Raw genomic sequence first — 26,645 nt, forward strand, 5'->3', positions numbered from 1 at the left:
CCCTTTTTAATAAGAAATTTCTGGGCTGATAGTCAATGTTTTAGGAGCGGAAGTAGGTGGAATGTGGGGGAATAGATAATCCTTGGAGGCTAATATGGGCTTTTCCAACGTTGTCAAATACGGAACTATAAACACGTGGGACAATACAGTGTTTTCGCTGTAGACCGCAAAACTAATTATCTTCTGGTATCAAATCCCTGCCTTCCAATACGCCTCGACAGGGGGACATCCCCTTCCATGCGACTCGCCACTGTACGCTATTTATTCTATTGTTTCCTATAACCAGGGAGCTAACCCCATGTTTTTCACTGCACCTCGATATAGCCATGAGGGATAATATAACCAGGGTATGCACCATATTCCGGTACTTCCATCCTTCTTGCCGACTCTTCCGCAATTCTTGTGAAATTTTCTGAAGGTAATGCCTTGTAATTTACAGTCCTCTCTGGTAGCATTCTCTGTCGATCTACATGGGGCTTGTACGGCATTCTAGAAGCCTGCCGGAGTTCCGAAATTTGCAGAGTAAGCTTCTAACTGCAAAATTTGTAAAAATTAGTAATTTTTATTAGGCCACCGCTCTTTCAAGAACATTTATATGTTTGAACACCGGCATGTTCATACTGTGAAATGACTTCCGGGCCTGGAAATTGAAGGCACGGCGAAAGAGCATCACGGGCAAGCTGTCGATTCTCCGTGGAGAAACTGGACCGACACCCTCCTGATAGTCCCAAATGCAAACGCTCAATGTTCGAAAGACTTTCGAAAAAAGTCAAACGTACCCTGATCCGGTTCTTATTTCCTGCTTGCCTCGAAATCGTCGCACCTACATGCTACAGATGCATGGCCATGCAGATCAAACAAAACGTGAGAGCCCAGAAGGCGGCTCCCACAGTGGTAAAGTTACTAGAAAAAACGTAATTTTAAGAAGCAAAACTGAAACAGTCTTTACAGTATCTTTCTCATACACAGTCAATCCTCCTGTTGTCTGTGCTTTCGACTACCTTCGGATGGTACCTAAATTTCATGAACTAGATCTCGCACTTCTTGTGTGGTCGTGCGCATAACAATATCTGAGATGAAAACCTCTGATAGCCACTGAAAAAGATGTCAACAAGTCACAACTTGCCCATCCACCATCAATCTTTACAACCAGCATGAGTTCCGGTTTCAGTTTCCGCAACAAGGGACGAAACCAGGGCAACCATAATGGGGGCAATGGAAACGGAAACAGGAAGAACCGGTCTAACTTTACCCAGAACAACACATTCCAGAGCGGAGCCGCCGCGCCCTCCCCCCCTCCCCCCAGAGCCTTTGAGGCGTCCCAAGTAGTTGCGACGGACCCCTCACGTAAAATTGAGATCAGCCAGGAACTAGATACGGCTCTTGGGCCGCTTTTTGCGCAGCTGTCCGGGTTTTCGGGTGTCCCACACGCGCCACGCGCATTGCCGAAGTACCTTCTCGAAGAGTCGCGCCAATTGGTGCCGATTACATTTATACGCGACGACTGGGACGCTGCAAACCAGCAGAAGTTTGCACAGCTTGAGCACGACCGCATTACAGACCTCCAGGGCTTGTACGAGGATTTCCAGAAACTCCGTGACATTGAGCGCAAAGAGATGGAACGACGTGGCTTGGTGCACGCGGAAGACGCGCCAATGGTATTAGGAAATGCGATCGTTTTCAGGGGTACCTGTCTTGACATGTGTCCGACATACGAGCGGGTGCGACGCGCGTTGGAAAATAACGTGAAGAAAGCAGAGCGTGACCCCCAGACGGGAAGAATCTCACGCGACCGTGCTATCAAGGCGTTCTCCAGACCCGCAGCGGGCCAGCCTCCACCGCTTCCTTCGGACGTGAGACCGCCACACATCTTGGTCAGCACGCTTGATTACTTGATCCAGAACTTCATCCACGCGCTCCCCGAAGCCCATTCGTTCATCTGGGACCGCACGCGTTCCATCCGCCAGGACTTCACCTACCAGAACTACTACGGGCCCGAGGCTATCGACTGCAATGAGCGCATCGTTCGCATCCACTTGGTATGTCTCCACATGATGACCCAGTCGGAGAACGACTATTCCCAGCAACAGGAACTCGAACAGATGAACAAGGCGCTCCGCACGTTGATGGAAATCTACGATGACGTGCGTCAGCGTGGCGGTTCGTGTCCCAATGAAGCAGAATTTCGCGCGTATACGCTTCTTAGTCACTTCCGTGACCCCAGCTGGGAGCGCGAGCTCCAATCATTGCCGCGAGACATCTGTCAAAACCCTGTGGTCCAACGGGCCCTCAAGTTCCGGCTGGTTATGGCACAAAACAACTTGGCAGAGAGAGGGGTTACCAACACGCCCGGTGCAGCTAACCTCTTTCATGAGTTCTTCCGGTTGCTCGCAGACCCTACCACGCCGTTTTTGGTTGCCTGCTTGCTCGAGACTCATGTGAACGAGATCAGGTTTTATGCCACTAAAGCTATGGCTCGCAGCTACCATTCCAAGGGCAAGGCGTATCCCGCGGAGCGTTTTGTCGCGATGCTTGGGTTTAACGATATTGATGAGGTCGTGAAGTTTTGCGATCACTGGGAAATCGGGACCAATGGTGGTGTGGAACTTGTGGGGTTCAAGCTCAAATCGTTCAAAGACAAGCCCAAACAGACCCAAGCGTGGTGTCGTCTGGTGAATGAGAAGGTCGGATATGGAAGCAGCTTGGTCGGGTTCATCAACTCTGGATTGTCCAATGATGACTTACATCTAGGGGAGTATATGAAGAAGAGTGAAAGAGGTATAAGTAGTCAAACTCCTTCCAATGGCCTTCAGGCTAGTGGCTTTCAGGCCACCTCCAATACCTCTCAGGCTCCTGTGTTTTCCCAAACGCCGGATTCTACCGCCTTCTCCTCCAATCAGACTTCACTGGCGCTTCCGTCGGTACTTTTGCAGGCTTCCGATGCCTTTTCTATTCCAGCCGCTCTGGGTGGTTTCTCACAAGCCCCTTCGAACCCGGTTCCTGGTTTCTCATTCCTTGGTGCCTTGTCATTCAGCCAGACACCAAGGGCAACCACTTCATTAGCATTTACTCAAACCCTGACTGCTTCGCTGAACGCACCCGTTACTTCAACACACCCTACAGAGATCAATGTCTTGTCCGGTCCACCTCAGCCAGCGTATGCATCCACTGCCCAAAGTTCAAGCACAGCGCCTACTTTTTCCTTTACCAAATCCACTGGGCCAACAGCCCCAAAGCTACAAGTTGCAACGAACACCCCTTCTCCTTCCCTGTTTGGCAAGCTAGGTACTACCCCCCCCCCTGCTCCACTCAGTTTGGGTAAACAGACACCGGCCGAGACTTCAGTGAAGGGCCCTGAAACCCCAGCCACCAGCTTCACCACCTCCTCTCCGTTGGCATCTGTTTCTAAACAGCCCAAATCTGCCCCTTCCTTACCTAAGACTACACCAAAGCTTGTAAGCTTGCCCAAGTTCACCGAAGCGGCAAACAAGCTCATTGACCAGTTATTACTCAATGGTATTCAGACCCAAACAAGAGCTATTGTTAAGACTGTGGTGGCGGAGGAGCTCCAGATGCGAAAAAAGGAGCGTTTGGTATCGAACTTGAGTGAAGAACTCTTCCGGGCCTTTATGGATGAATTCATCTACATTTCGGTACTCGAATCACAAGCTGAGAGCTTCCGGGATCAACATGCGAAGACCAAAATCTCCAAGTTGTTGAAACAACAGGGTGCACGTTGCTTGGCCAAGAGCGTGGCTAAGCAGAAGAGACGCGAAGAGGTAATCTGTGCGATGAAGTTCGGGGCACCGTCTACGGCGAAGCGCAGACGTAAGACCAATCCTAACGCCTCTACTGGCAATATCTCAGTCGCTAATGGCTCTTTCTCTGCCATACTGAACGTCATTCTTGCGCGCAGGGAAAAGACTCGCATCGACGAGTTATGGAAACCGTTGGATTTGGTGACCCTCTTTATTCGCCCTGCCAGTAACAACTTCACACTTGACATTGCGCTAGAACAGAGGTGTGTGACTGGGATTGTTGATGCTAAAGACTGGAGCTCATCATCATCGAGGTGGTTGGCCACCAAGTTGGGAATGGTTTTAGAGTCTCACAACTTTGTTCGAACGGTCCAGAATGGGAAGCTCAAACTTGAAATCTCTACCAAGAAAGACTATTCTAATGCTGTTTTTGTTGTCTTTGACTGTGGCATTTCCAGCACCCGATCCAAAGAGTTGTTACTAGATGTGCTCGAAGCCGATGCCGAAAGGTTAGCTGTGGTGCAACAAAACATCACTCAATCTCGCTTTAGAGTGCACTTACTCGTTCTCTATTGGGATGCCACTAACTCCCGCCGGCCCACTACCGAGGTTTTGAGCCGGTTGAAGGCTGACAAGGTTTCCCTTGTGTCAATCTGCGACATGTCTATGGCTGATAACACTGTCGATGAAGCCAGTGTTAGCGGCGCGGATGTGAACGAGAGACTCCAAAACTGCTTCAAAACCTTGGGAGAGAAGTGCGAGCCTGTGCCAATTGAGCAAGAGAGCAGACCAGAGAGGTCGAAGATGGCCTCACCAGCGGAGCTCCAGGCGTGTCGCGATGCCCTTTCCGAGAAGGAAGATATCGAACGAGCGAAGCAAGCCGAGGACAGAAAGAAAAAAGCGAAGCTAGCTCATTTAGAGCGCCATATGTCTGGCTATAGCCCGGCGATTCCTATGCGCTCCAGCGGTTTCTCTGCGAATTCATCAAAGACCCGGGGTTACCACTCGTTCAATTCGTTCACAGCTCCCAAAGTGGATTTAAGCTACTCGGACCAGTCCTTTTTGCCTCATGGGGATTCTTCCTTATTGTGCACCGGTGCTCCAGAGAAATCCAGCGACCCTATTAGACCGAAAAGCCTGGGTCTCTCAAAAAACTTACTAGAGTTGAAAGCGTTGACCGCTGGTATCCGATCGAGACGTCCGAAGTCATAAGCATACATTCATAGATTTATTTACATTTTCTGCATATTTTTTTTTTTCTGTTAATGTATATTTTGAACATTGAGCTGACGCTGTAAGATTTTCTTCATCAATTACCCCGGGTTCGGGTCAAGTTCTAAGCATGTCACTTAAAGACTTCAAACCGGGCTTTGAAAGTTAAGAAAGCCGATTTCAGGTCATTCCCACTTTAATTAATGTTTCTACTTCATAGAAGAATTTGGCCAGTCGAAGCAGAGAGATATTGCAATAGTTAGGGCCAGTTAATTAATCTGTTAAAGTGTCATCCACCTGCCTACCTCATCATCACATATTGGTTTTCAGTGGAGTCACACATGCTAGCATCTAGAGTCATGCTTTCCCTTTGTTTTGACGTCGATGATAGCCTCATTTAATCGCCCTTCCTGGGCTGCCGCCATGAGTTGCTTGAAAACGGCATTTGTCACCATAATGTTTTCCTTGTCGAGCAATACAATCGCTTCCCTCACGGTATCGAGAAGCCTGTCTTCCTTTGTGTCGTTGTTCTCAATTTCGGCCATGATCTGTTTACCCCTGACTGAGTTCTTGGTCTGCACTCTTATTACGTAGTGATTTTCATCATCAAGCACTCCGTCCTTGTCCTTAATACACTTGAGCATGTGTCCATCGTCAGCGGCAGGTAAGGTGCACACTTTGAAGGCGTTGTTAACCAGCAATGCCCACCAGACCCCTCTCCCTGATTTGAACTTCTTGGTCAATGTGAACGTTTCACCGGGCCCCACAGCCTCCGCTAGAGCATCCAAGGTGTTTTGCTGGGAAAGCGAAAGATACTTTCCCTCTGCGGATCTAAACGTAACGCTAATTTCATTCGCCGTTGCCAGCTGGTTCTTTTTACCAGTGTCTAGAGAGCGGATCTGAGTGACTGTAAAAACTTGGGTGGTGTCCCGCGGCTCGGAGAGGTGGATAGGCACCAAGTACGGGGCAGCCACCTCGTCTGGGGGAAAGTTTACACACTGGTCGTGGGGCAAAATATCAAGTTCTGAAGAGAAAAAGAGCTTTCCTTTGTTGGAAGCGATGGAATAGGGGGCACCTTCGACGCCTTCATCGTATCTGGTGATAATGATCGGCCCGGTGATGTCAGACACCGTGGTGGCCGTGGTCCAGCCTTGTTCCACGAGCGATCTGTCAAACTCAGGGACAGGTTTAGCTTTCTTGGAAGAGGCAGACTCTTCCGTTCTCTTTCTCTTCTTTGGCTTGTCGCCCTTAAATGTAAGTTTGGTAACCATTTCGAACGATGTCTATTGTGGAGAGAAGATTGGTACGAGGTTTTTGGCCCGTAGTGAAAAATGCACGAGCTTTTCAGGCGCGCACACCCATGTGTCATGGCGAGGACTATTACAATGGCATTGTGCATGAAGTATTCCCCGAGGAACTATCGTTAAAACGGGTAAATTAAGCAAAACGATAGGTATCTTTTCTGGAAAAATTTTAGAGGAGGTTCGGGTTTTCGCTATTGTTCCAAGCTATAGCCATAACGCCAGATTAGCATAACGGCAGATGTGTACTCTAACCATCTATAACTATGTTGGACTTGATCCAATTTAATCTGTAATTAATTTACATCTATTATATGGCAATCTTCCAACAGAAAATATCCTTATGGTTCATTTCAACCGTTCTATGGTTTCAGTGGGCCACCACTACTCATAAATACTAGTATTAAGTAAGGCTTTGAAACTTTCAACTATCCTGAGTGGCTACCTTTCAAGTACAAGGCTCATAAATATACTACACCGTACAGTGCTCACATAAACGATTTCCGAGTCCAATAAATTCATCCACACCATTCATGAAAACCATCACGCACATCTAACCCGCTAAACCAGGAGCACTAGTCTTCACAAACATATAGCTGATAGGTGACTTTTCCTTGCGAACTACTACCCCTTTGAGGAAATCCTCCGTCGCCTCATCACGACAGTCAATTTCCATTCCCATCTTGACAGGATCAATGTGACGATACCCCACCAAGGCCCCTTGGATTGTTCTCTTCTTCTGGGACGAGTCCTGCGACGCTTTCTGATAGTCTAAAGCGGTCACAAACCCCTGATTACTCTCGCTCTCTTTCTCGCCTTTTACTTCCTCATCATTCTCTTTCACCTCTTCACTATCCTCCGGCTCAATTTCCTCACCTAGCCCCTCGCACGGACATTCCATCAAGTCGTGGGTCCCACAGGTAGTTTCCAACCCCAAACTAAACAAGTCTTTGAGATCAAACATGTCAAAAAGATCATCGGTAGCACCAAGTTTGTCGTCTAAAAACTTGTCGCTCAAGTTACTCTTCATCAATTGGCGCTGCAAGATCTTCTCGTCCAAACACCCCGTGGTGAAGAGACGGTAGATGAACACAGGCTTCCTCTGGCCATCTCTATGCACGCGCGCCATCGCCTGGAGATCTACCGCCGGGTTCCAATCATTGTCGAAGAGAATCAAGCGCGACGCGCCAATCAAGTTTAGGCCCACACCGCCGGCTTTGGCTGAAAGCAAGAACACAAAGCTGTTGGCCACAGATGACCGGTTAAAGCTATTGACAATGCTGTCGCGGAGTCGCGGCGGGGTAGATCCGTCAAGTCGGGTGTAAGACATGTTGATCGATAACAAGATCTCTTGAAGCATGTCCAACGTCAGAGTGTAGTTTGACACCAATACAACCTTCTCGGAGGCGTTGGACTGTTTCTGAATGGCAAAAAGTAAATGGACCAACGTCTTGAGCTTTCCGCTTGTCTTTTTCGTCTTGATCTTGCTGAGCAACATCTGGTCAGCAGCGTCGTCTGGATCCATCATCGAGCTGAAGAGCTTGTCATCGGTGAGCAATGAGGGGGAAGAACAGATTTTGCGGAAGACGTTGATCAACGTGAGAGAATCCTGCACCGCGGCGCTGCGAAGCGCCTTGGTGTACGCGTTGGAGCCGACCATGATCCGGAACAATTTTACCTGCAACTCGGTCGGCGGACAGAAGAACAACAAGTCGGTTCGCGGCGGAAGATAGTTGGCAATCACACTGTTTGTGCGTCTGAGGGTAAAGGCATTGGTCAATTCGATAAACTCCCGTGCCTTGTCCTCGCCCTTTTCCCGCACCACCTCGATACAGTTCACCTCACGGCCACGCTGGATGGGGCGGATATACTCGCGCTGGAACTGCGCAAAGGTTCCCAAGACCCCAGGGTTGATGAAGTTGATAATTTGGAAAAACTCGGTCAAGTCATTCTGGATCGGTGTCCCACTCAATACCACCTTGCGCTCCGTGTTCAAACTGTTCAACACGGCTAGGGACTTGTTCGCACCGTTCTTCAAGCGATGACCCTCGTCACACACGATGAGGTCAAACGTGGTCTTGGATAACTCCTCCTGCATTGTCAGGATCTTCTCATACCCCATCACGAGCACCTGGTACACCTTTGTCTTACTGAAGCTGACGATATCAGACCTATCTTTGTGTGGAACCTTGGAGTTCTTGATGGCGAGCACACCGATACGGTGGAGCCCCAACCACTTCCTGAACTCGCGTTCCCAGTTGCCAATCAACGTGACAGGGCAGGCGATGAGCACCTTTCTGGCAACAGGAGTGGGCAGCTCTAGTGGTGACTGTTTGACCAACGTCCACACCAAGGCGATAGTCATAAGGGTTTTTCCAAGCCCCATTTCGTCCGCAAGGAGCGCACCGGTACCCCCAAACTCACGAATCCCCATTACACATTCATAGAGAAACCGCACCCCCTCTCGCTGGTGCTCACGGAGGTGTTGGGAAAGAATCGGGTCCACAATCACTTCCGTCAGATGGTCAGGCCCTAGGGGCATCACTAGGGCACCTGGGGCCAGAGGATCGTGTAGCGGTGTTCTTGCACCCGTCTTGGGTTTCGCTTTGATCACAGGTTTGAACTGGGTCACTTGGATACTTTTAGGCACTCTCGTCTCCACTTTCACTTTAGGTGGTTTTATATCTATTGGATCAAGGGTAGCATCAAACTTGGCCAATTCTGCGGAATCGGTGATCTGGTGTTCAATTTCGCACTCGTAGCCGCCCACAGAGAAGACCACCCCGGCTTCACCCGTGAATTTTGCCGTGTTGCTTGACCGTGTCAATTGCTTGTATGTGCCACCGTTGTCCCCTTTCACGACCAAAGTTCCGGCAGTGAGGTTGTGGATGACGACCGCGTCCCCGTCCCACGTCTTGTGCTTTTTAGACGTCGGTTTGCGCCAGAGCGCAAAGTAGACTCGTTTGGAGTCAGAGCCGTCAGAAACGGGCTCCGGTGGCGGCGACCTCTGGACTCGTTTGATCGAAGCAGGAGTTGTTTGGATTGGTGCTGGCGTTTTTCCAGTTAATGGGGCTGTAACTGGCGTCCTTCTGGCTACTGGTAGAGCAGTAACTGGCGTCTTTTTCGGTGGCGGTGCCACGTTGTCGGGTTGCCCTTCAGCCAGCGCTGGGCGCATTCTAGGAGGCTTAAACGGAGCGTTCACCTTGCCCTTGTACATTGTAGAGTTTTAAGGAGATATATGAGGATTAAGGTGAAGAAATTTTGTAGCTTGCATCGGTTTCGCTTTGCACTTTGTTTTTGCGTTTTGTTTTGCTCGCTTTCGGCGCGTAAAACGCGACGCGTAACGCGGAAAAATAGCTGCAGTAAGGTTTAAGACCTGGAGGTCGTAAACCAGAGGCATCTTCGCATTCAAGTACACCAAACACGATGTATTGAATATATATCGGGCCTTGTAAGTTTAGCAATACAGTTGGATTCTACTTTGTGAACCATGGTGGAGAAGCTGTGCTCTCATTAGCAAGGATAGATCGGCCGCAATCAGGGCTAATATCCTTTTCTGAAGTGCTAAGTTGGGTCCTACACCTCGCTCTAAAAAGCATTCGTTTAAGTGTGACGAATTTCTGAAACCTCAAAAGTTTAAGCCAATATTTGTACCATGGTTGTCAAAACTAGGCTATTCTTGTTCATTGTCTCAAAAGAAACGGTAGAGGAGGAATATACTAGCCCAATGTGACGTTTTTCCGGCTCGTCCATGCACTACAACCTGAAACGTCCAACCTTGCGTGGTTTGGATTTTTGGCATCCAACGATATAAGCCTCAATAACATTTGCGACGGTGTCTCTGTAGGTAATCTGGGACTCATTTGGATTGTACGTCAGTTATTTTACGACAACGCGGCATAAATCTCAGACTACACTATCAATCAGTCACGTATTTTAACATTAGCATTACCGCAAATTTGAACAATCTCAACGTACTCAGTAACTATATGACATGCCCGTTTTCCGGTTAACATTAGAACCCAGTTAGTACGCTATCGTCAGTCGCTTCAACAAACATGAGCCTAGATTTTGATAGCAGCTCCCTATTCACCGTTTTGTTTTCACCGGTATGTAATACTCGGTTTGGGACCACCAGTTTGTTACAAACCCTTAGCTACCTGTGTACCTTAAGTTCAGGTCAGCTTTGACGTTAAATTGTTGGATTCTTTACTCTCTTCGTCCTCGCTTCAAAGACAGACGCTCGAATGTCTTGACGTCGATCTCAATATGAATGGTCAGTTAGAACGATTATCTGAAACCTTCCAAGCTCGTCTCTCCCGCGCTTTTACGGACTAAAATTAATGTATATTACCAGAGTAAATCTACTATGTAAGGCTGAATGGTCTCTGGCACGTTTTGGAATCTCTAGCTGAGATTTTTAGCCACTCCGGACGTCTTCCGGCTGAGCGCCTCCGTTAACCCAGTTTCAAGCTCTGCTGTAACCTGTTCGTCGCCCTGGAACCAGCTACTAACGCTCCGCGCATCGTCATCATCTTCTGGGACGCTGTTTCTGTGGGTGCGCGAGGTGGAGCTCGTGCGGTGGTTCGAACCACTTCTAAGTTGCTTCTTCGACTTAAAGGAATAGCGGCCTTTGCGTTCACCACCGTGCGGCACCTTTAGCTCGTTCGCACTGTCCTCCGACGAAAAGTCCACTACCTCCTCCTGGAGGTTCATCAGGCGAATCCGCTGGAGCTTGTTTGGGTCTTCGTTATCCTGGAAAGAGAGCTCCTCCAATTCTACGAGATCAAAGTCCAAAAGGTGTTTCAGCTGCTGTCTCGGCGGAAGATCCGGCTTGATGAGTGTCGCACCCAGCGGTACCGCCTCAGACACGGTGATTACTGGCTTGGCGTCTTCAAAGTCAATGAGATCCCTGGGAATTGATGGGATTCGCGACACCGGGACCATGTAGCCAGCACCGGGCGCAGAAAACTGGTTACCCCACGGATTTTCAGAGCTCATACTCGGAAGCACCCGGGGGGAACTGGCCTCCATTGGTAAAGGCGGCTGCTTGAACCCAGGAATTGGTACAGGGGGCACGTAGACTTCAGTGGCCGGGAACGGATTGAATGATTTGCGCTTGAGGGCATCGGAAGCGGTGCGTGTATTCGATTGGTTTTGAGTCTCTTCGCTGAACAGGGAGTTGGCTCTCCAGGAAGCGTCTGAGATTTCCGTTTTCCTCGAGTGGCCAGACTCCAGCTTAAGAACATCTCCATTTTTCGGGTTGCTTACTTGCTCTTTCGTCTTTCCCCAATTACTTTCAACAGGGATAGCCTCTTGAGCATTTCCTCTGTCGGCCGCCATAGGCATTGCCAGGGTTTCCTCCTTTTCACCGCCAAAGATGGACTCCACAAGCCTGTCTGCCTCAGGATTTACACTGACATCACGTCCACGCTCCCATGCGTCTTCTTTGCTCAAAAAGTGGCTCTTTTCTGGGTTACGAGTCATGGACGGCGACCGTGAGATGCCTCCATAGCTTGCTATCCGCTGTTGTAACACAGTTTCGGCCTTGAGCTCTTCTGAAGAAGTGCTTGTTTGCACAGAGATTCCCTGGATGTACATACTGGCGGGGCGGGGCGAAATGGAGTGGTGTTTGGACTGGATCTTTTCCAATGACGGAAAGCGGGCCTCAATGTCCTCTAAGCTCATAGCCTCAGAGTCTTCGTCCAGAAACGCTGTGGAGTTTGGCCTGGTAGTGTGGGCAGAGGTAGGGTCGGCAGAGGAAAGCTGCGAGGAGTTTTTCACCTCGGAAGGGCTTCTTACCTCAAGAGGGCTACTAGGGTAGTCCTGAGCCTGTTTCTGGGAAGGCATGGCCTGTTTTTGAGGGGTCAGGGCTTGGTCCTGTACTAGTTGAGTGCTCAGCTTGAGGCTTTGCCCTTGCTGGTAGATCTCCTGCTCTTGATTTTGTTGCTCCGGGTACTGCTCTAGGCTCTGGTTCAGTCTCTGGCTCTGTCTCATCACCTCTTGTTTTCTCTGCTGGTACTCTTGGAGCCTAACAAAATCGTACTCCCCAAGCCCATAGAAGTCGTTAAACCTATACGAAGTGTTCCCCGACATTTTCAACAAGATGTATAAGATCTGATTGACGTTTGGTCTGAGTTGCGGGTCCTCCTGGAGCATAATCACCACGAGATTCTTCAAGTCGTTGGAGTAGACAGGCTTCAGTGGAAACAGGTATGCTGCGTGTAAAATGGCAATCTCACCCACGCTCTCAAACGGAGTTGTGTAGTAGCAAAGCTTATACAAAAATACGCCGAGAGCCCAGATGTCGCTCTTCTCGTCAATTGGCGCACCGCGGCGCAAATCAACCATCTCGGGTGAGCGGTACTGTGGCGTTGTATGCTGCACCAAATCGCCTTGCAAGCGCTGGAACTGTTCCGGAGTCACTGGCGGCTCTATCACTCCGGAGGTGGAGCCAAAATCACAGAGCTTGAAGGTGTTTGCTGAATTGATCAACACATTCTCGATCTTGATGTCGCGGTGGATCAAACGCAACTTGTGCATCTCGCGCGCGCCGAGTGTCACGTCGAACATGATCTTTAAGATCTCAGGCTCTGTAAGTTTCGTCTTGAGCTTCGTGTTCATGTAGTCAAGGAGCGAACCGTTCGGACAGAGCTCCATGAGGAGAAGTACCTCATATTCGGGACCGCCTGCGAGGCGTTGAGCGTGAGAATCAAAGTACTGGACAATTTTGTCGCTGCCCGCGAGCTTCTTCATCACATCCACCTCCACACGGAGCTGGTCCAAGCCCTGTCTGTCAGGAACTACCACACGCTTAAGGCACGCAACAACGGGGTCCGCATCCGGTCGTGCCGTCGCACGCGTTGTCACCGAGTAGATGTGGGCGAAGCCGCCCTCAGAGAGGTACTGGACGATGGTTACCTCGTGCGAGCCCACCTGGAGCTGCGTTCCGGGTGTTAGTCTCGGGAAGTTGACCATTGTGATGGAGTAGATCTATGGTATGAAGTTGGATCAATAGAGTTCGATGGTCAATGACGAGGGGTTGGATCAAAGGAGATGTATGGGTAGATTTTAGTAAACGCCGCTGCGCCGATTTCTCAGGGGATATCGCAGAAAGTCTGGGTTTCGCGGACCTGGTTCGCGAAGCGGCTCAGGGTTTTGGCTATCGGCGAAAATAGAACCCTGATTCGCGAAAATTAGTACTGATGCGTTTTTGGAGAGCCGAGATAGCAATTGAGGCGGGGAGGCACAAAAACTACAAAATGCACAATTCCATATTTACGAGCCTATTGAGTCTGTATTTGGGAAATAAGAGGCCTGAAGAAAGCATACTCAACGCTATAATAGGAGTAGTTCTTGACCATTGATAATCTCAATCAAAGTTGGTGAACAGTTCTGCCCTGGGGCGTGTTACTCACGTAAATATATATCCTATTACCATTTCGTGGACGATGGACCTCAGACGGAGAAAATTGCAATACATGTAGAATATACCAATCTTAAAACACTAAATCTACTCGAATCGTTTAGTATCCGTCTACATACCGAAATATCTCTTTTGGTAATCGATTGAAATACAAGTCTTTGATTATCCACTGCCCCCCCCCCAATCTCCAATTTAACCCTTGAAGGATAATTTCTCTTAACCGTGAGATGTACCCTATTTCTCAATCAACCGTGACATCTCCTCGTAATTAAACGGAATATAGACAATCTCTACCCCGTTCTTGTCCTTCACTAGCCGTAACATTTTGTGCTCGACAAACTCCACCAACATAGTGCGGAAATTCAACTCGTTGCTGGCCACAAAGTCCTCGCGACAAAGTTGCAACAACTGCTTGAATTCGATGCTGTGCTTGGCCTTGCCCTTGAAACTGCTCTTGGATAACTTTTTGTGGTCATTTACCTTGGCCAACCGGAAATCATCAGACATTGCGCGCAATTGGTAGCGGAGGAGAATCGCATACAACTTGCGCGCGTTGTCGGTGAGCGATGACAACACGTACGAGGCTCCAGTGGATCCCAAGAACTTGCTTGATTTGCCCACCGATAAGGCATCTCTGAAGCTTGTTTCCACCGTGTAGTTTTCAAACGTCGTGAGGTCGTGCCAGATGAAGTTGAACAGAGAGAGCTTCGCCGCGTCCCATATTACCGGAGCATTTATATGGTCGATAGTCAGAATAACACTGATCCCAGGAAGCGCACAGAGCTGTGAAAGGAACGATTGTGTCTTGTCGTCTCGTAAAGCCTCACCGTCAAGGTTGTGAACCACCAACAAGAGCTGAGGAGTCTGTTTATTGAGAGTTTGAGTAACCATCAGAAAAATATCCCGCGGTAACTTTGGGAGTTTCTGGTGAAAGAGTCCCCCGATTTGGGTTATCACCTCCTTAAAACTAGTGTTGGGGTTGTAACCGTTCACCACAAGCACCGGAAGGTCAAAATGCGCCTCCACAAACTCCATGACAAGCTCGCGCTTCGATCCGACGCCGTAGAACATAAGATTGAAGCCCTGCGAGAGTTCAAACATCCACTGGGTGTAACTAGCCCGGTAGTGACGGGCCAAGTTGCGTCGTTCGCGAAAGTAGAGCATCCGATTGAGCTTCACAAGTTGGTTGAAATCCTGGTAGTCGATATCCGCCGCGGATGGGAGCATCAGGAGCGTATTACCCGACGTTTTCTTGTTGCGCATTTTGCTCTGCTCAAAGTAGCCCTCGGAACCGTCAAGAAACAATGCACGGTCGTCAAACTTCCGCGATTCATCGTCTTCCAGCGGTGCCACCGTAGGCACAAAGGGAGTGTTAAGTTCGCTCATAAACTCAGAGTCCTCTTCTTTGGAGAGAAGGTGATGCAAATTTGTACGACGCTTCTTGGGTGTGGGGCTCTGGTTTTTGGTTGAGATAATTTCCGATGTATCCTGGTAATCAGAATCGGAATCACTGTAGTCTCGGGATGCGGCAATGATTTTCTCGATTTCCTCTTCGCTCTCACTATCTTCTTCTGTTAGCTTGGTGAAAAGGGCCTTAAAGGCACGTTTTCTGGCGCTGCGGTCGAGATCAGTATCGGACCGTATATCGAGCGACGGGTCAGCTCGGCGCGGCGTCCTCACCGGGGACGAATCAAAGACCCGGTCCTTGGATGGGGATAAGAGCCAGCGCGCCGCACGCTCTTTAGCTGGGGATAAATGAACATCTTTAGAGGGAGAAGCGTGGCTAAAGGGAGACAGCTGTTTTCTTAGGGGCGTCCCGTGATCTTTACCTGGGGGTGGCGCCAAGCGTGGTTTCGGTGGCGATAAAACATCTATTGCATATAGGTTCGGTTTTGATGGCGAGAGTTGCTGGTTTGAAAACGGGTTTCGATTCGGAGAGATTGACGGCGAAGCTCGGTCGTTGGAAGAAGCTGCTGCTCGAGCTTTTGACGGCGACGTGAGAGCCAAAAGGCTTTGCAATTTGGCAAACGCCTTCTTAGATGGAGAATCAGGCAGAGCCAGTGTCTGTGTCTGTGCTCGTGTTCTAATAGGCAGCGTCATGAGGAAGAGAGTGCTTGCTCGATACGTGTATGGTTGGAATATATCATCTCAGGTATAAATCAAAGCCGCCCAAAAGTTTGATAGGCTGGTATATGCAGGATATAATATGTAATTAACACACCTCACTCTCATTCTATCTGGCTTCAACTACTATAAGCCAAAATTATTTGGTTAGTGGCTTGTAGGCGTCAAAAAACATTAATAAACTCTTTATTTTTTCGTAAAAGACATGGTAATCTCACTAATTAGGTTTCACAAAGCTCTTATTTGTTGTTTTAGGTACTATCTAACACGTTATATTCCCCTCTGTCTATATTATTGACTCTCTTGTTCAGCCTCTCAGGTATATATGAAAATATTCACCACTCAGGAAAATTACTCTCTCATTTCTCATGTCACTTCCTATTTCTCTAAAACAAGCAAAGAAAAATCCATTGAAACCCCCTTATGTGTTTTGTAATTTAGCACAATATACTATCCTGTCACATTCGACTACATGCAGGACTTGTGTTTTTTTCACCAGCCTTAATGAGGACGATTTCTGATCCGGAACACATTTCAGCATATCTGAATACCCAAAGGTCCTACAGCATGCTTTCATTCTGTCCCTACTGCTCCAATATGCTCCTCATCTCCAAGGAGGATGGGATGAACAAGCTCTACTGCGCGTCGTGTCCATATGAGTTTCCAATCAACGGCTTGGAAATGTATGACCGCAAGGTGTTGCCGCGGAAGCAGGTGGACGACGTTTTGGGTGGGGCCGGTGCGTGGGATAACGTTGACCAAACTGCGGCTCAGTGTCCGGTGGATACCTGTGGTGGTGACAAGGCCTACTTCTTCCAGTTGCAGATCAGGTCCGCTGATGAGCCGATGACTACCTTCTACAAATGTGTCAAGTGTGGCCACCAGTGGAGAGAGAACTAAATAAGGTACTTCGAAGAAGCAACACCAGGATGGGGGTTCAAGAAATATCGTGGTATATCAAGCCTTCCGGTCGGCTAAGAAAGCCAGTAAGGGACCTGGAATCGGCATTTTCGTGTATATTAGAATAAATATGTATATTACTAATAGTCAGGAAACAGGACGCGGATTTCTTGGGTATATTCAAATAATCGAGCGTTCTTATAGGCAAAGAGTCACTTGTAAAGCTCAAAAGTTGGATATTAAACTTTGGCAGTATGAGATATGGTAAATACAGCAAGACAATCGAACCTCGGTTATTATGAGGTTAATTCCCTCGAATTTAACTAGCAGATCACTTCCTCTACACTTTCATCTCTGACGCGTACACTGAAGCTTTACCTTTTTCCAAAGCCCATTATACGCTACACGACCAAAGTAGCGGAGCTTCTCCATTTCACTGTCGTTCTCCGATGGCTCAAGGCAGTTTATCCCTTGGCTAAGCTTCATCCGGTCATGGTGCGAGTATTCCCCGGGGGAAATAAAGCTTTGAATGTCTACTTCACGATGAACGTACGCCATTCTGAACTCCCCTAGAGGCTTTTTGGCGGGCCTGAGCTTTCTCTTGCCGTCTGACGAGACGGTTCTGTCCCTGATGTCTTTGATAGAGAATGGCGGAGAAGTAGTTCCCGTGCTTTTTGCTATTTCAGTGATCATCGTGGATGACCGTAAAACGATCAAGTCGTGCAGATTCAAGCTGCTATTCGCGATTCTTTGCACAAATCTTCGACGCGATGCGGCCTCATTCATAGGGGTAATTTCTGGCTGAAACGAGTTCTCAGACAGTAGTTCAACATTCAGACTGGAAATTACAATTGGCAGCATCTCACCACCCGTAACCCCATGCGTAACAGAAAGTTTGTCAAAAAACTTTAGCTGGTGATGTGGTATGATATCCACCGCTCCAGAGTTGCACGAATTCTCTTTTTGGATTACATTGTCGGCCAAGTTCCCAATTTCTTCCCTACCGCCAAATTTCCTCGGCCGCGTAGCTCTGAAGTAGCTCTGGGTGTGCTTCAAAAACTTCTGAACCTCCGGGTGGTGTCGCTCCTGGAAAACCTGATGGGGATGGTAGCCATTCTTCCGATCCAAGTTCGTATTCTGAGTGCAGTTTTCGAGGCTGACAGAATTGGTTTCGTCTACGATGTATTGTACTGCCCTGACCTCTTCTGGGAGCTTCAGGGCCAAGCTTTCGAGGTTCCAGAGGTCAACTGTTTCCACGGGCCCGTGAGGAATCGCCTGAGAGTACCTTCTGCACATTTCGTCGTCATACGCCAGAGACTCGTTGATGTAGAGATCTCCAAATATCCGGTCCATCTGGAGCCCACAATTCCACGTGGTTTCCGACTCCGCACAAGGAAACACCTCACGGGAACGGAAAAGGCCCACAAACTCTCGGCACTCCATGTAGGACGAATGTCGGGAGAAAAAGAACGTTATATCGCTGGGAAGCAATTCTTCAGTATCCTGTTTTAGTAGATATATCATACCATTGTGTTCGTAAATTCTGTTTCCTCGTTTCGTTGTCTTCACCAACTTCACATGGGGGCTAGCGTCTGCCATTCGAAGAGGAAAGCACTGCGTAAGCTCGAACAACGAGGAGTTGGTCACAGGTTTGATTTGGACCTGAAATGCCGGCGGTGGTTGGCTGCACCAGTCTCCCAGCTCGTTACAGATGTGGAACCGCGCTTTGAACGGCTCCATGGTAGTTCCCGGGAAATGATCGCAATTCTGAAGCGCCCTTGAATCATGCAGTGTCATCGACTGGTATAGCGTTTCCCCATAACCAAGAAGATCCTGGCGAGATGTCCGACACAAAACCCCAAGCCGTTTGCGCATCTCAGGACTCGACACGTGGAGATTTGTGTTGAGAGCCGAAATAATCGTGCACCAACATTCCTCAAACCCCAAATCTTTCCAGTTGCTGAAGGAGAACTCAATATCTGGATCATCTAGTGGATATGCCAACAACATCAGGAGAAGCAACTGAAGTCCCTGGTGGTTCAGGGGCATTGTGATGAACGGCCCTGCGCGGCAGCCGAACGTGGTATCTAAGTAGATGGTATCAAACGTTTTGGCACGGGACGAGACTGTATACGGAAACAAGTGCGAGTTTTTGGCCAAAGACTGACACCACCAGCTTTCCGCTCGGATATTCCCCGAATAGAGTACCGATACACCCCTGAGGGGACCTGTCACACCTTCAAGCACAAACATTGTGGATCCATGACAGTGGTAACTCGGTACAAGCACAATTTTGACCGTAGATCCACGTATCTCCACCCACACGGGTACATTGAGCGGCTGTGGTTTTAAGCGGTGCACAATGTGTTTGAAGTTAGGATCTAGCGCCACGAGCTTCTTAGTCACCTCTGAGCAGTAAATGGGTGTTCCTGTCAAGTCCTTCCGCTCGAGGCCTACCAAACGGTCCGTATGGCAATATGATAGCAAATAGAGGTCGGTTTGCTGATGAAGTATTCGCATTTCTCTGGAAAAGTGTAACGGCACTTCGTCTGTAAAGCGGTCAATGCGTATGCCCGGCATCTCCCGGACTATACCGTCAAACATGCTACCCTAGGGGTGTTAGCATGACTCTTAAGTGGTAAATGTGGCACTTACCGTCTGCGGAGTGACTTTTGGCCTCGGTTTAGATGGCATAATAATGTTTGGGGCGGTTTAAGCGTGGAAAGGTGGCGACTTGCATGAGACATCGTTTTGTTGAAAGGCAAAAGTTTACGCGTCAACTACGACACCAAAATCGCGTAAAAATTGTGGTCACGTGAGCATAAGTTGCGAATAAAAGACAGAGTGGCTATCTCGGATATGATAAGCAGATTCATTAACTGAACGTAGTATTGAGTTGTTTTGGTTAGTCGGATCGCCTTGGGATCCTAAAAGAGTGGTCATTGAATGAGGGAAGAATACCTCGGAGATAGGTTTCCATCTAACAGGTGTCTTTTATCACACATTCGTTCTATGATACGAAAGGCGGTAACTTCAAGAAATCCCTGGTTCAGAAACTTCATATTGACTGTTTAGCATGGCCAGAAACACTGACATAATCGCGTAGAGGGAAGTGTTCAAGTTTCTCTGAGGAATATGGGGTGCCGGGTACCGTGATACGCCAAGGGTAGAAAAGGTATTATTGTCGATACAGCGGTATCAAATCACGACGGGATAATTTAAAATAATGCATTTACTCGGTCTAAATATCTAAGGAATATCTTCGGCAGTTTCTATATTATTAAAAGTGTTACGTGGGAGTTTGGATTTAAATAGGTGATCTCAGATACAACAATGGCTGAAAATGATCAAGAAACTAACGATTTGACAATAATTCTCAGTTGACTGACCAAAACCTATTTTTATGATCCTTCTAAATATTGCTAGTATGGGTTTCGCACTCTGTTTACAACGTATGCGCGTAATTCGCTGGCCGCGCGCAAAAAAATCATCCGCGACGCGTCTGCAAAAGGTTCGCGTTGCGTTTCGCTATTTACGCGCCCACAAAATACTTCCTTTGCCATCCTTTCTTCTCTCCACATACACACACACCATGGGCAGACTTGTTGGATTAGAACTCCATAACTTCAAATCGTACCGCGGAACCACCAAGGTCGGCTTCGGGACCTCCTATTTCACCTCCATCATTGGCCCCAATGGGGCCGGGAAATCCAACATGATGGACGCCATCTCGTTTGTATTGGGGGTGCGCAGCCAAAATTTGCGGTCAGCCAATGTGAAAGACATGATCTACCGTGGAAGGGTTATGAACGACGAACTGGACGACAAAGTTCCCAAGTCCGCGTACGTGATGGCCATCTACGAAAAGGCAAACGGCGAGGTACTAAAGCTCAAGCGTACAATCACGCAAAGAAACAGCGCTTATACGGTTAATGGTGAAAGCGTCTCGTCAGCGGTCTATGCTAACTTGTTGAAGGAAGAGAATATCTTAATCAAGGCACGCAACTTCCTTGTGTTCCAGGGGGACGTGGAGCAGATAGCAAGCCAGTCCGCACGCGACCTCACCAACTTGCTTGAGACCGTGAGCGGCTCGGTGGAAGATGTGTCTCAGTATGATACGCGCCGCGAAGCGCAGGAACGTGCTCGTGAGACATCCTCGACACTCTTTGCGCGCAAGCGCGCACTAAACTCTGAACTCAAGCAATACCGCGAACAGGCAGTCGAGGGTGCCTCCTTTAAAGCCAAGCTCGCAGACCGTGCCAACCTTGTCACGCTCATGAACGTGCACAAGGCGTATCACAACGAACAACAGCACCACCGCTTGGCCGCGGACATCGCGGAGGGTCAAAACGCGCTCAGCGCGCTCCGCGCGAAGCTCGACAAGGAAGAGAGCGTGCTCCGTGTGTTAACCACTGAGTATGCAAAGCGTGCGGTTCTGGCTGAAAAGCAAAAGAAGCAGGGGGCGAAGACGCGGTTGCAGCTCGAGGAAAAGCGCCGTGCGTTGATCCCTGTAGGCGTCGCGAAGGATGCCCTCACAAAGAAAATCCGCGACTATCAGCGGCGCATCGCAGCACTCCTGGCCGATGTGCGCGCACAGACCAAGACCATTACGGGCTATGAGGCGCAACTTAAGACGGTGCAACGTGCATTGAAACAGTTCGAGGCGGCGGGGGTGACCACCGTGTTGTCAGGCGAGGGCCAGGAAGAGTACGAACAGTTGAAAGAGCGATTGTTGTCGACGGCTGAGGGCTCGCAACACGAAGACACGATCAACTTACTTGCGGACGAGCGCGAGAACCTTGCAGCGCAGCTCGCAGCACTCCAGAAACAGAAGGCACTCACGACGGCGCGTATCGCAGAGTTGGCACATGCACGCACGCAGACCTCTGCGAAGTGCGACGATGCGACGGCGCGGTGCAACGAGACAATGGAATTGTTGGAAAGTAAGAAGCTGAGTCTCCAGCAGTTGGTGGAAGCGCGCGACCGACTCACAAAGCAGGAATACGACTTGGGCACGCAACTCCGTGAGGTGCTTGTGGCACTCGACGAGTTGAACGCAGACGCACGCGAGTCTGCGCGCGAAAAGAAGCTTCGCGAGAACGTGGCGTCGTTACGCCGGCTCTTCCCAGGCGTCAAGGGATTAGTGCATGACTTGTGCCAGCCCAAGCAAAAGAAGTACGAGGTAGCCGTGGCAACGCTCTTGGGTAAGAACTTTGACGCCGTCGTCGTGGACACGCTCTCGACGGCCACCAAGTGCATCGAGTACCTAAAGGAGCAGCGCGCAGGGGTTGCGTCTTTTATCCCATTAGACCGTGTGGAGGCGCGCGCTCCACATCCCAGCTTGCGCGCGCTCCACGCAGACGCGACGCCGGCGTTGGACGTAATCGAGTACGACGCGCCGTTTGAGCGGGCGGTGCAATACGCGGTGTCCGACGCGATTGTGTGCAGTACAATGGAGGTTGCACGTTACGTCAAGTGGGAGCGCAACATCGACGTCAAGGTAGTGACCCTCGACGGTTCGCTCATCCACAAGGCCGGGTTGATGACCGGCGGGCGCACCAAGCTGGAACGCCGCTGGAATAAAAACGAGGCCGCAGAATTGGGCGCGAGAAAGGAGGAGTTACAGACAGCGTTGGCGACGTTGCAGACGTCCAAGCCGAGCGAGGTGGTAGAGAAGCAAGTCCGCGACGATATCAGCGACTTGCTGAACCAGTTGCCAGTGTTGCGTGCGACACGTGCAGAGCTCGAACGTGCGGTACAGGACCGCGACGCAGAGATTTCTTACCAAGAAACGACCGCAAAGGAGCACGCAACGGAGGAGAAAGCTGTTGCTAGCAGTCTCAAGGCTTTGGACAAGAAGACTGTGAGCGTTGAATCGAAGATCGAAACCTTACAGACCGAGATTTTTGGAGAGTTTTGCCGGAAACACGGGTTCCGGACCATCCGTGAGTACGAGTTGACCCACGGCAACTACTTCAGAGCCCGAGCGAAGGAAAGGGCCGTGTTTGTGAAGCAGACCGCAGTTCTTGAAAACAAGTTGATGTTTGAAAGGGAGAGACATCAGGAGACGGAGGCCCGTTTGGTACGTTTGGGCCGCGACAAAGAGGGCTTGGATGAGTCTTTTAAGGAGCTGTTGGCTGCCCAGGAGGCTTTGCAGAGTGAGATTGATCTCCTTGAGAGCGAAATTGAGGTGAACCACGAGGAAACTACCGCGGTGGCTGAAGATCTCGCGGGAAAGCTTCGGTTTAGTAAATCGGTGGAAGCGCGCGTGATGGAGTACAAGGCAGAGTTCCACAAGCTCGAGTCACAACTCCGCAAGTTGAATGAAGACTTGTTAAAGCAGGACGTGGAGCGGGTAAATCACTTGAAGAACTGCAAGATCGAAAATGTGGAGCTTCCGCTCCTCCGCGGGGACCTCGCGCAAGTAGCGATCGGCGAGGACGCGAGCACCTTGGTTGTAGCCGCATATGCGGTGGAGATCGACTACACGCTCTTGTCGGAGCGCTTGCGTGCACACAGCCGCGCAGGCATCGAGGCTGAATTTACAGAGAAGCTCGCGCTCCTCGCGCAAGAGTTGGAGCTGATGACACCGAACTCCAAGGCCAACGACCGGCTTACGGATGTGGAGCACAAGTTGCTGGAGCTTGAACAAGCGTTTGTGCTTGCACGTGCAGCAGAAGTTGAGGCCACTGCGGCCTTCAATAGCGTCAAGGAGCTGCGTTACGCCGCGTTCATGGAAGCGTTTGTGCACATCTCGGGGAAAATTGATTCCATCTACAAGGAGTTGACCAAGTCCGCGTCGTCGCCGCTCGGTGGGTCTGCGTTCCTCACGTTGGAGGACGAGGATGAGCCATACAACGCCGGCGTCAAATACCACGCGATGCCACCGATGAAGCGCTTCCGCGACATGGAGTTGCTCTCCGGCGGGGAAAAGACTATCGCAGCACTCGCGCTCTTGTTTGCGGTGCATTCGTACCATCCGTCACCGTTCTTTGTGTTGGACGAGGTTGATGCAGCGTTGGACAACTCGAATGTGAACAAAATCGCAAACTACATTAGCACAAACGCCGGGCCAAATTTCCAATTCATTGTGATTTCGTTAAAGAACTCGTTATTTGAACGGAGTGACGCGTTGGTGGGGATCTACAGAGAGCAGAACGAAAATTCGTCAAAGACAGTGACGATGGATCTTCGTGAGTACCCAACTGCTTAATCTCGAGAACGAAGTAAGCAGGGCCTAGACTATCCTTATCCCGTAAACAAAGGGAAAAGGATCTGTGTTACTTTCCTAATCCAGCATTACCCCTGTGGACGAGATATCAACAACATTTTTCTACTAGTCTCTAGATTGGCTTACACGCGTTTTTGAAAGCATTTGACTCCTCTTGCTAGCCTTTGAGTATGTTTGCTTAAAATCCATCAACTCCGTAGTTAGTTACGATCTCTTGTTTTGTTTATGCTTCTCTGTTGTTCCCTCTTGGTCTTGGGCCTTTGGTTAATTTTCGGAGTTTCAATGTTTAGCTTTATGATTGCATTTAAAGTAAAAATCTTATTTTCTGTTCGTTTTTATGTTATATCCAGATCTATAGCCGTGAATACGGCTTATAAAGTATAAGTATATATGACTCACTTTCTATCCACCCATCTGTTGTCGTGTTTCCCAACTAAAACACTTATCTGTCTGATTCATTTTTCGTACATATTCAACCTTCACTGGTTCGACCTGACCGCTGAAACAAGGAGTTTATATCGGTTTGTGTATATTGAGCATAGTAAAGCTCATTGCAGCAGAAACTAATGTGCTCCAACTAGAGGCCTTGCACTTGACGTACAATCTTCAGTAACATAACTCTTTTTCTATATAGACGACTGGCTCTCAATTATCGGCCCCATTCTGTGCAAACCCACGGGCAAACCCTCCCCGTTATAAGTGGGTTAGTATGATGTAGATGTATAGGTGGGATAAATCTATACATATAAGTATGAGTAAACATCCAATTGGCTATCTATTGGACAGGTCAGAGAGAGCACTTTAGTCGGTTATGTGTTTCAAGGCAGGTCATGTCTTGTGTTCAGCCCATAGTTGTATATCGGCCTTATTGTGTATGCAGTAGATTCTATTGTTTCCAAAATAATTTCAAACCAGTCTCCGGAACTCTTGGCGTTTTTTTCCGTAGCTTTTAATGTCGAGCTTCTCTACTCTTGTTATTCCTATGTGACTTTGTATCACTGTTTGGCAAGACCGCTCTTAGAACTAGCCCAGCTTGGTGTTGAGCTGTTAGCCATACGGCTGTGATAATTGCGCTAAAACTTAGAATGCTTTGTCTCGTTCCATTTTAGGTTAAGAAACTATATTTCTGCCTCGGTTGCTTCGCCATCTTAAGTTAAGGGGCGATCGCAACATTCCGCTGCAGGAGCGGTAAAGTTTTAGTATCCGGCACCGATTCAGTACAATGCTAGCTTAACCCCATGCAGACTCAATAGAGAAAACCCTACATCATGCCATCATGACGCAATTCTAAGAATAGCAGGGCTGCATATTCCGACGGTCCTCTTGTACAATTGTACGCACAAAAACTTTAATCTGTACAGAAGAATCTTACGCACATGTATGTCGCAGCTACATGCCGTCGTAGACAATAGGTGGCCTGGAGCGCAGCTTTCCTCGAAAGTAAATAAACGGTATACAGTCTTTCCGTTGTTTCGGCCTTTTGTTTCTTACAGTACTGCGAAGTTCTCTTGTAAGAAAGCCTCGAGCGAGGATGCGTGGGGGGGGGATGATCTGCGACTCACGCTAATTTGATTTGATTGTGCGTTACTTCCTCTGCACATGCACTGCTGGAGGTGAACCTTGAATTATGTGCATGCTCGTAATTATAATTTCGGATTGACAGTTTTGACCGCTCTGCATGCGTGGGCGCGATTCAGAGGCGCGAACCTTATACCCCCAACAAATTGCAACAGAAATGAAACACAAACGAGGAGCAACTATCACTACTGGTTCCACCTCAGCTATTGCTTGCGCTCTGGTGTTCGTGTAGACTCTACCGCAGCACGTCTTGTGAAGTCTCTACTGACAGTCATGGCTAGGCTAAACTCCTTACCGTGTGAACTCTCTATCCACAAGGGGATGCACATGATAAATGTGCGTAACCTATCTATTCGACATGGGAGAACTATGTATTGCAACACAGTTAGTCGTTAGCGAACGTACACATGTATATGTTAGCATCACTCTGAGCATAGTCATTCTTTTCGCAGTTCCGGGGATATTTTGGGACGTGGACATGTTGCGAGCCGCGTCTTGCCTTAGCTCTCTTTGAGACAGAAACAGGTAAGATACGATTTGTGATGTAAGGTTTGAGGAGAAAAAAATCTCTAATAAGGTAGAGGGGACCTATGACGTACACAGCAGTCACTCTCAAGCACTTTCCAATTGTCTACCTGTAACAATCCTTCAAGCTCTTTCCCCGTATATTTCCAGACTCTGGTGACGTTGTTTGACAGGCTCGTATATAGAACAATAGTGAGATTCAGGAGTTTGAAAGTCCTCAGTGTTCCGATTGTTATGTATAGAGCCATCTTAGTCATGCCCAGGCACTGAAGATATTAGTGTTGTAAATTTAGTCAGTATCGTCAAGCATCTCAGGCGAGGAGAAGTAGAGGATGCTAAGTGGTAGAGGCACTCGAGTGTTCGTAAACGGTATCTCGAAGCTCGAGAGATACCTCGGTAATTCTCACTCCATCTATAATAATTTGAAACGGGAGTGTTTCCTTGGAACTTTCTAGGCCTCGAGCTAAACTCGTCTAGTCGTGGACCTGCGACCTTAAGCCAGACCCAAACAGCTGAGGTGTAACTACATTAGACAGTTAGGAGATGTCCAGAAAGTATTGTTAGGTTTCCTGAAAATAGTGCCGGTATTT

General features: G+C 48.9%; 9 protein-coding genes across 9 annotated transcripts; 4 read left to right on the forward strand and 5 right to left on the reverse strand.

Moving 5' to 3' along the window:
- Positions 1–1,142: 1,142 nt before the first annotated feature.
- SAC3 (Sac3p) lies at positions 1,143–4,970 on the forward strand (the record flags this gene model as incomplete). Its single annotated transcript, XM_019126872.1, has 3 exons — positions 1,143–3,003; positions 3,124–3,157; positions 3,314–4,970. The coding sequence occupies exons 1-3, from the start codon at positions 1,155–1,157 to the stop codon at positions 4,968–4,970; spliced, it is 3,540 nt and encodes a 1,179-aa protein (XP_018988513.1). The 5' UTR covers positions 1,143–1,154.
- A 25-nt stretch (positions 4,971–4,995) lies between these two features.
- BABINDRAFT_159628 (uncharacterized protein) lies at positions 4,996–6,258 on the reverse strand. Its single transcript, XM_019127781.1, has one exon. It carries the CDS (start codon positions 6,239–6,241, stop codon positions 5,315–5,317), a length of 927 nt encoding a protein of 308 aa, XP_018988514.1. The 5' UTR covers positions 6,242–6,258; the 3' UTR covers positions 4,996–5,314.
- A 359-nt stretch (positions 6,259–6,617) lies between these two features.
- On the reverse strand, positions 6,618–9,554 carry RDH54 (DNA-dependent ATPase). Its single transcript, XM_019127782.1, has one exon. It carries the CDS (start codon positions 9,486–9,488, stop codon positions 6,825–6,827), a length of 2,664 nt encoding a protein of 887 aa, XP_018988515.1. The 5' UTR covers positions 9,489–9,554; the 3' UTR covers positions 6,618–6,824.
- Positions 9,555–12,382: 2,828 nt separating this feature from the next.
- Positions 12,383–13,249, reverse strand: AKL1 (serine/threonine protein kinase; the record flags this gene model as incomplete). The annotated part of the gene is made up of 1 exon (XM_019131530.1): positions 12,383–13,249. A coding segment is annotated over one exon (867 nt), but the record flags the coding sequence as incomplete, so codon positions are not given.
- Positions 13,250–13,801: 552 nt separating this feature from the next.
- On the reverse strand, positions 13,802–15,825 carry BABINDRAFT_159630 (origin recognition complex subunit 2). The gene has a single exon (XM_019127783.1). It carries the CDS (start codon positions 15,795–15,797, stop codon positions 13,932–13,934), a length of 1,866 nt encoding a protein of 621 aa, XP_018988517.1. The 5' UTR covers positions 15,798–15,825; the 3' UTR covers positions 13,802–13,931.
- Positions 15,826–16,388: 563 nt separating this feature from the next.
- Positions 16,389–16,721, forward strand: RPC11 (DNA-directed RNA polymerase III core subunit; the record flags this gene model as incomplete). The annotated part of the gene is made up of 1 exon (XM_019130721.1): positions 16,389–16,721. The coding sequence occupies one exon, from the start codon at positions 16,389–16,391 to the stop codon at positions 16,719–16,721; it is 333 nt and encodes a 110-aa protein (XP_018988518.1).
- Positions 16,722–17,069: 348 nt separating this feature from the next.
- Positions 17,070–19,415, reverse strand: PSO2 (Pso2p; the record flags this gene model as incomplete). The annotated part of the gene is made up of 2 exons (XM_019130290.1): positions 17,070–19,331; positions 19,377–19,415. 2 exons carry the CDS (start codon positions 19,413–19,415, stop codon positions 17,070–17,072), a joined length of 2,301 nt encoding a protein of 766 aa, XP_018988519.1.
- Positions 19,416–20,283: 868 nt separating this feature from the next.
- Positions 20,284–24,280, forward strand: SMC1 (cohesin subunit). Its single transcript, XM_019127784.1, has one exon. The coding sequence runs from the start codon at positions 20,314–20,316 to the stop codon at positions 23,932–23,934; it is 3,621 nt and encodes a 1,206-aa protein (XP_018988520.1). The 5' UTR covers positions 20,284–20,313; the 3' UTR covers positions 23,935–24,280.
- A 1,540-nt stretch (positions 24,281–25,820) lies between these two features.
- Positions 25,821–26,261, forward strand: BABINDRAFT_159633 (uncharacterized protein). Its single transcript, XM_019127785.1, has one exon. The coding sequence runs from the start codon at positions 25,889–25,891 to the stop codon at positions 26,042–26,044; it is 156 nt and encodes a 51-aa protein (XP_018988521.1). The 5' UTR covers positions 25,821–25,888; the 3' UTR covers positions 26,045–26,261.
- The last annotated feature ends 384 nt before the right edge of the window (positions 26,262–26,645 follow it).

Source organism: Babjeviella inositovora (assembly GCF_001661335.1).
Source record: "Babjeviella inositovora NRRL Y-12698 unplaced genomic scaffold BABINscaffold_1, whole genome shotgun sequence".
Taxonomy (NCBI): domain Eukaryota; kingdom Fungi; phylum Ascomycota; class Pichiomycetes; order Serinales; genus Babjeviella; species Babjeviella inositovora.

Excerpts from the sequence above, each read along its gene's own strand:
- BABINDRAFT_159628 (XM_019127781.1), bottom strand. The coding sequence starts at position 6,241 with ATGGTTACCAAACTTACATTTAAGGGCGACAAGCCAAAGAAGAGAAAG.
- RDH54 (XM_019127782.1), bottom strand. The coding sequence starts at position 9,488 with ATGTACAAGGGCAAGGTGAACGCTCCGTTTAAGCCTCCTAGAATGCGC.
- BABINDRAFT_159630 (XM_019127783.1), bottom strand. The coding sequence starts at position 15,797 with ATGACGCTGCCTATTAGAACACGAGCACAGACACAGACACTGGCTCTG.
- SMC1 (XM_019127784.1), top strand. The coding sequence starts at position 20,314 with ATGGGCAGACTTGTTGGATTAGAACTCCATAACTTCAAATCGTACCGC.
- BABINDRAFT_159633 (XM_019127785.1), top strand. The coding sequence starts at position 25,889 with ATGGGAGAACTATGTATTGCAACACAGTTAGTCGTTAGCGAACGTACA.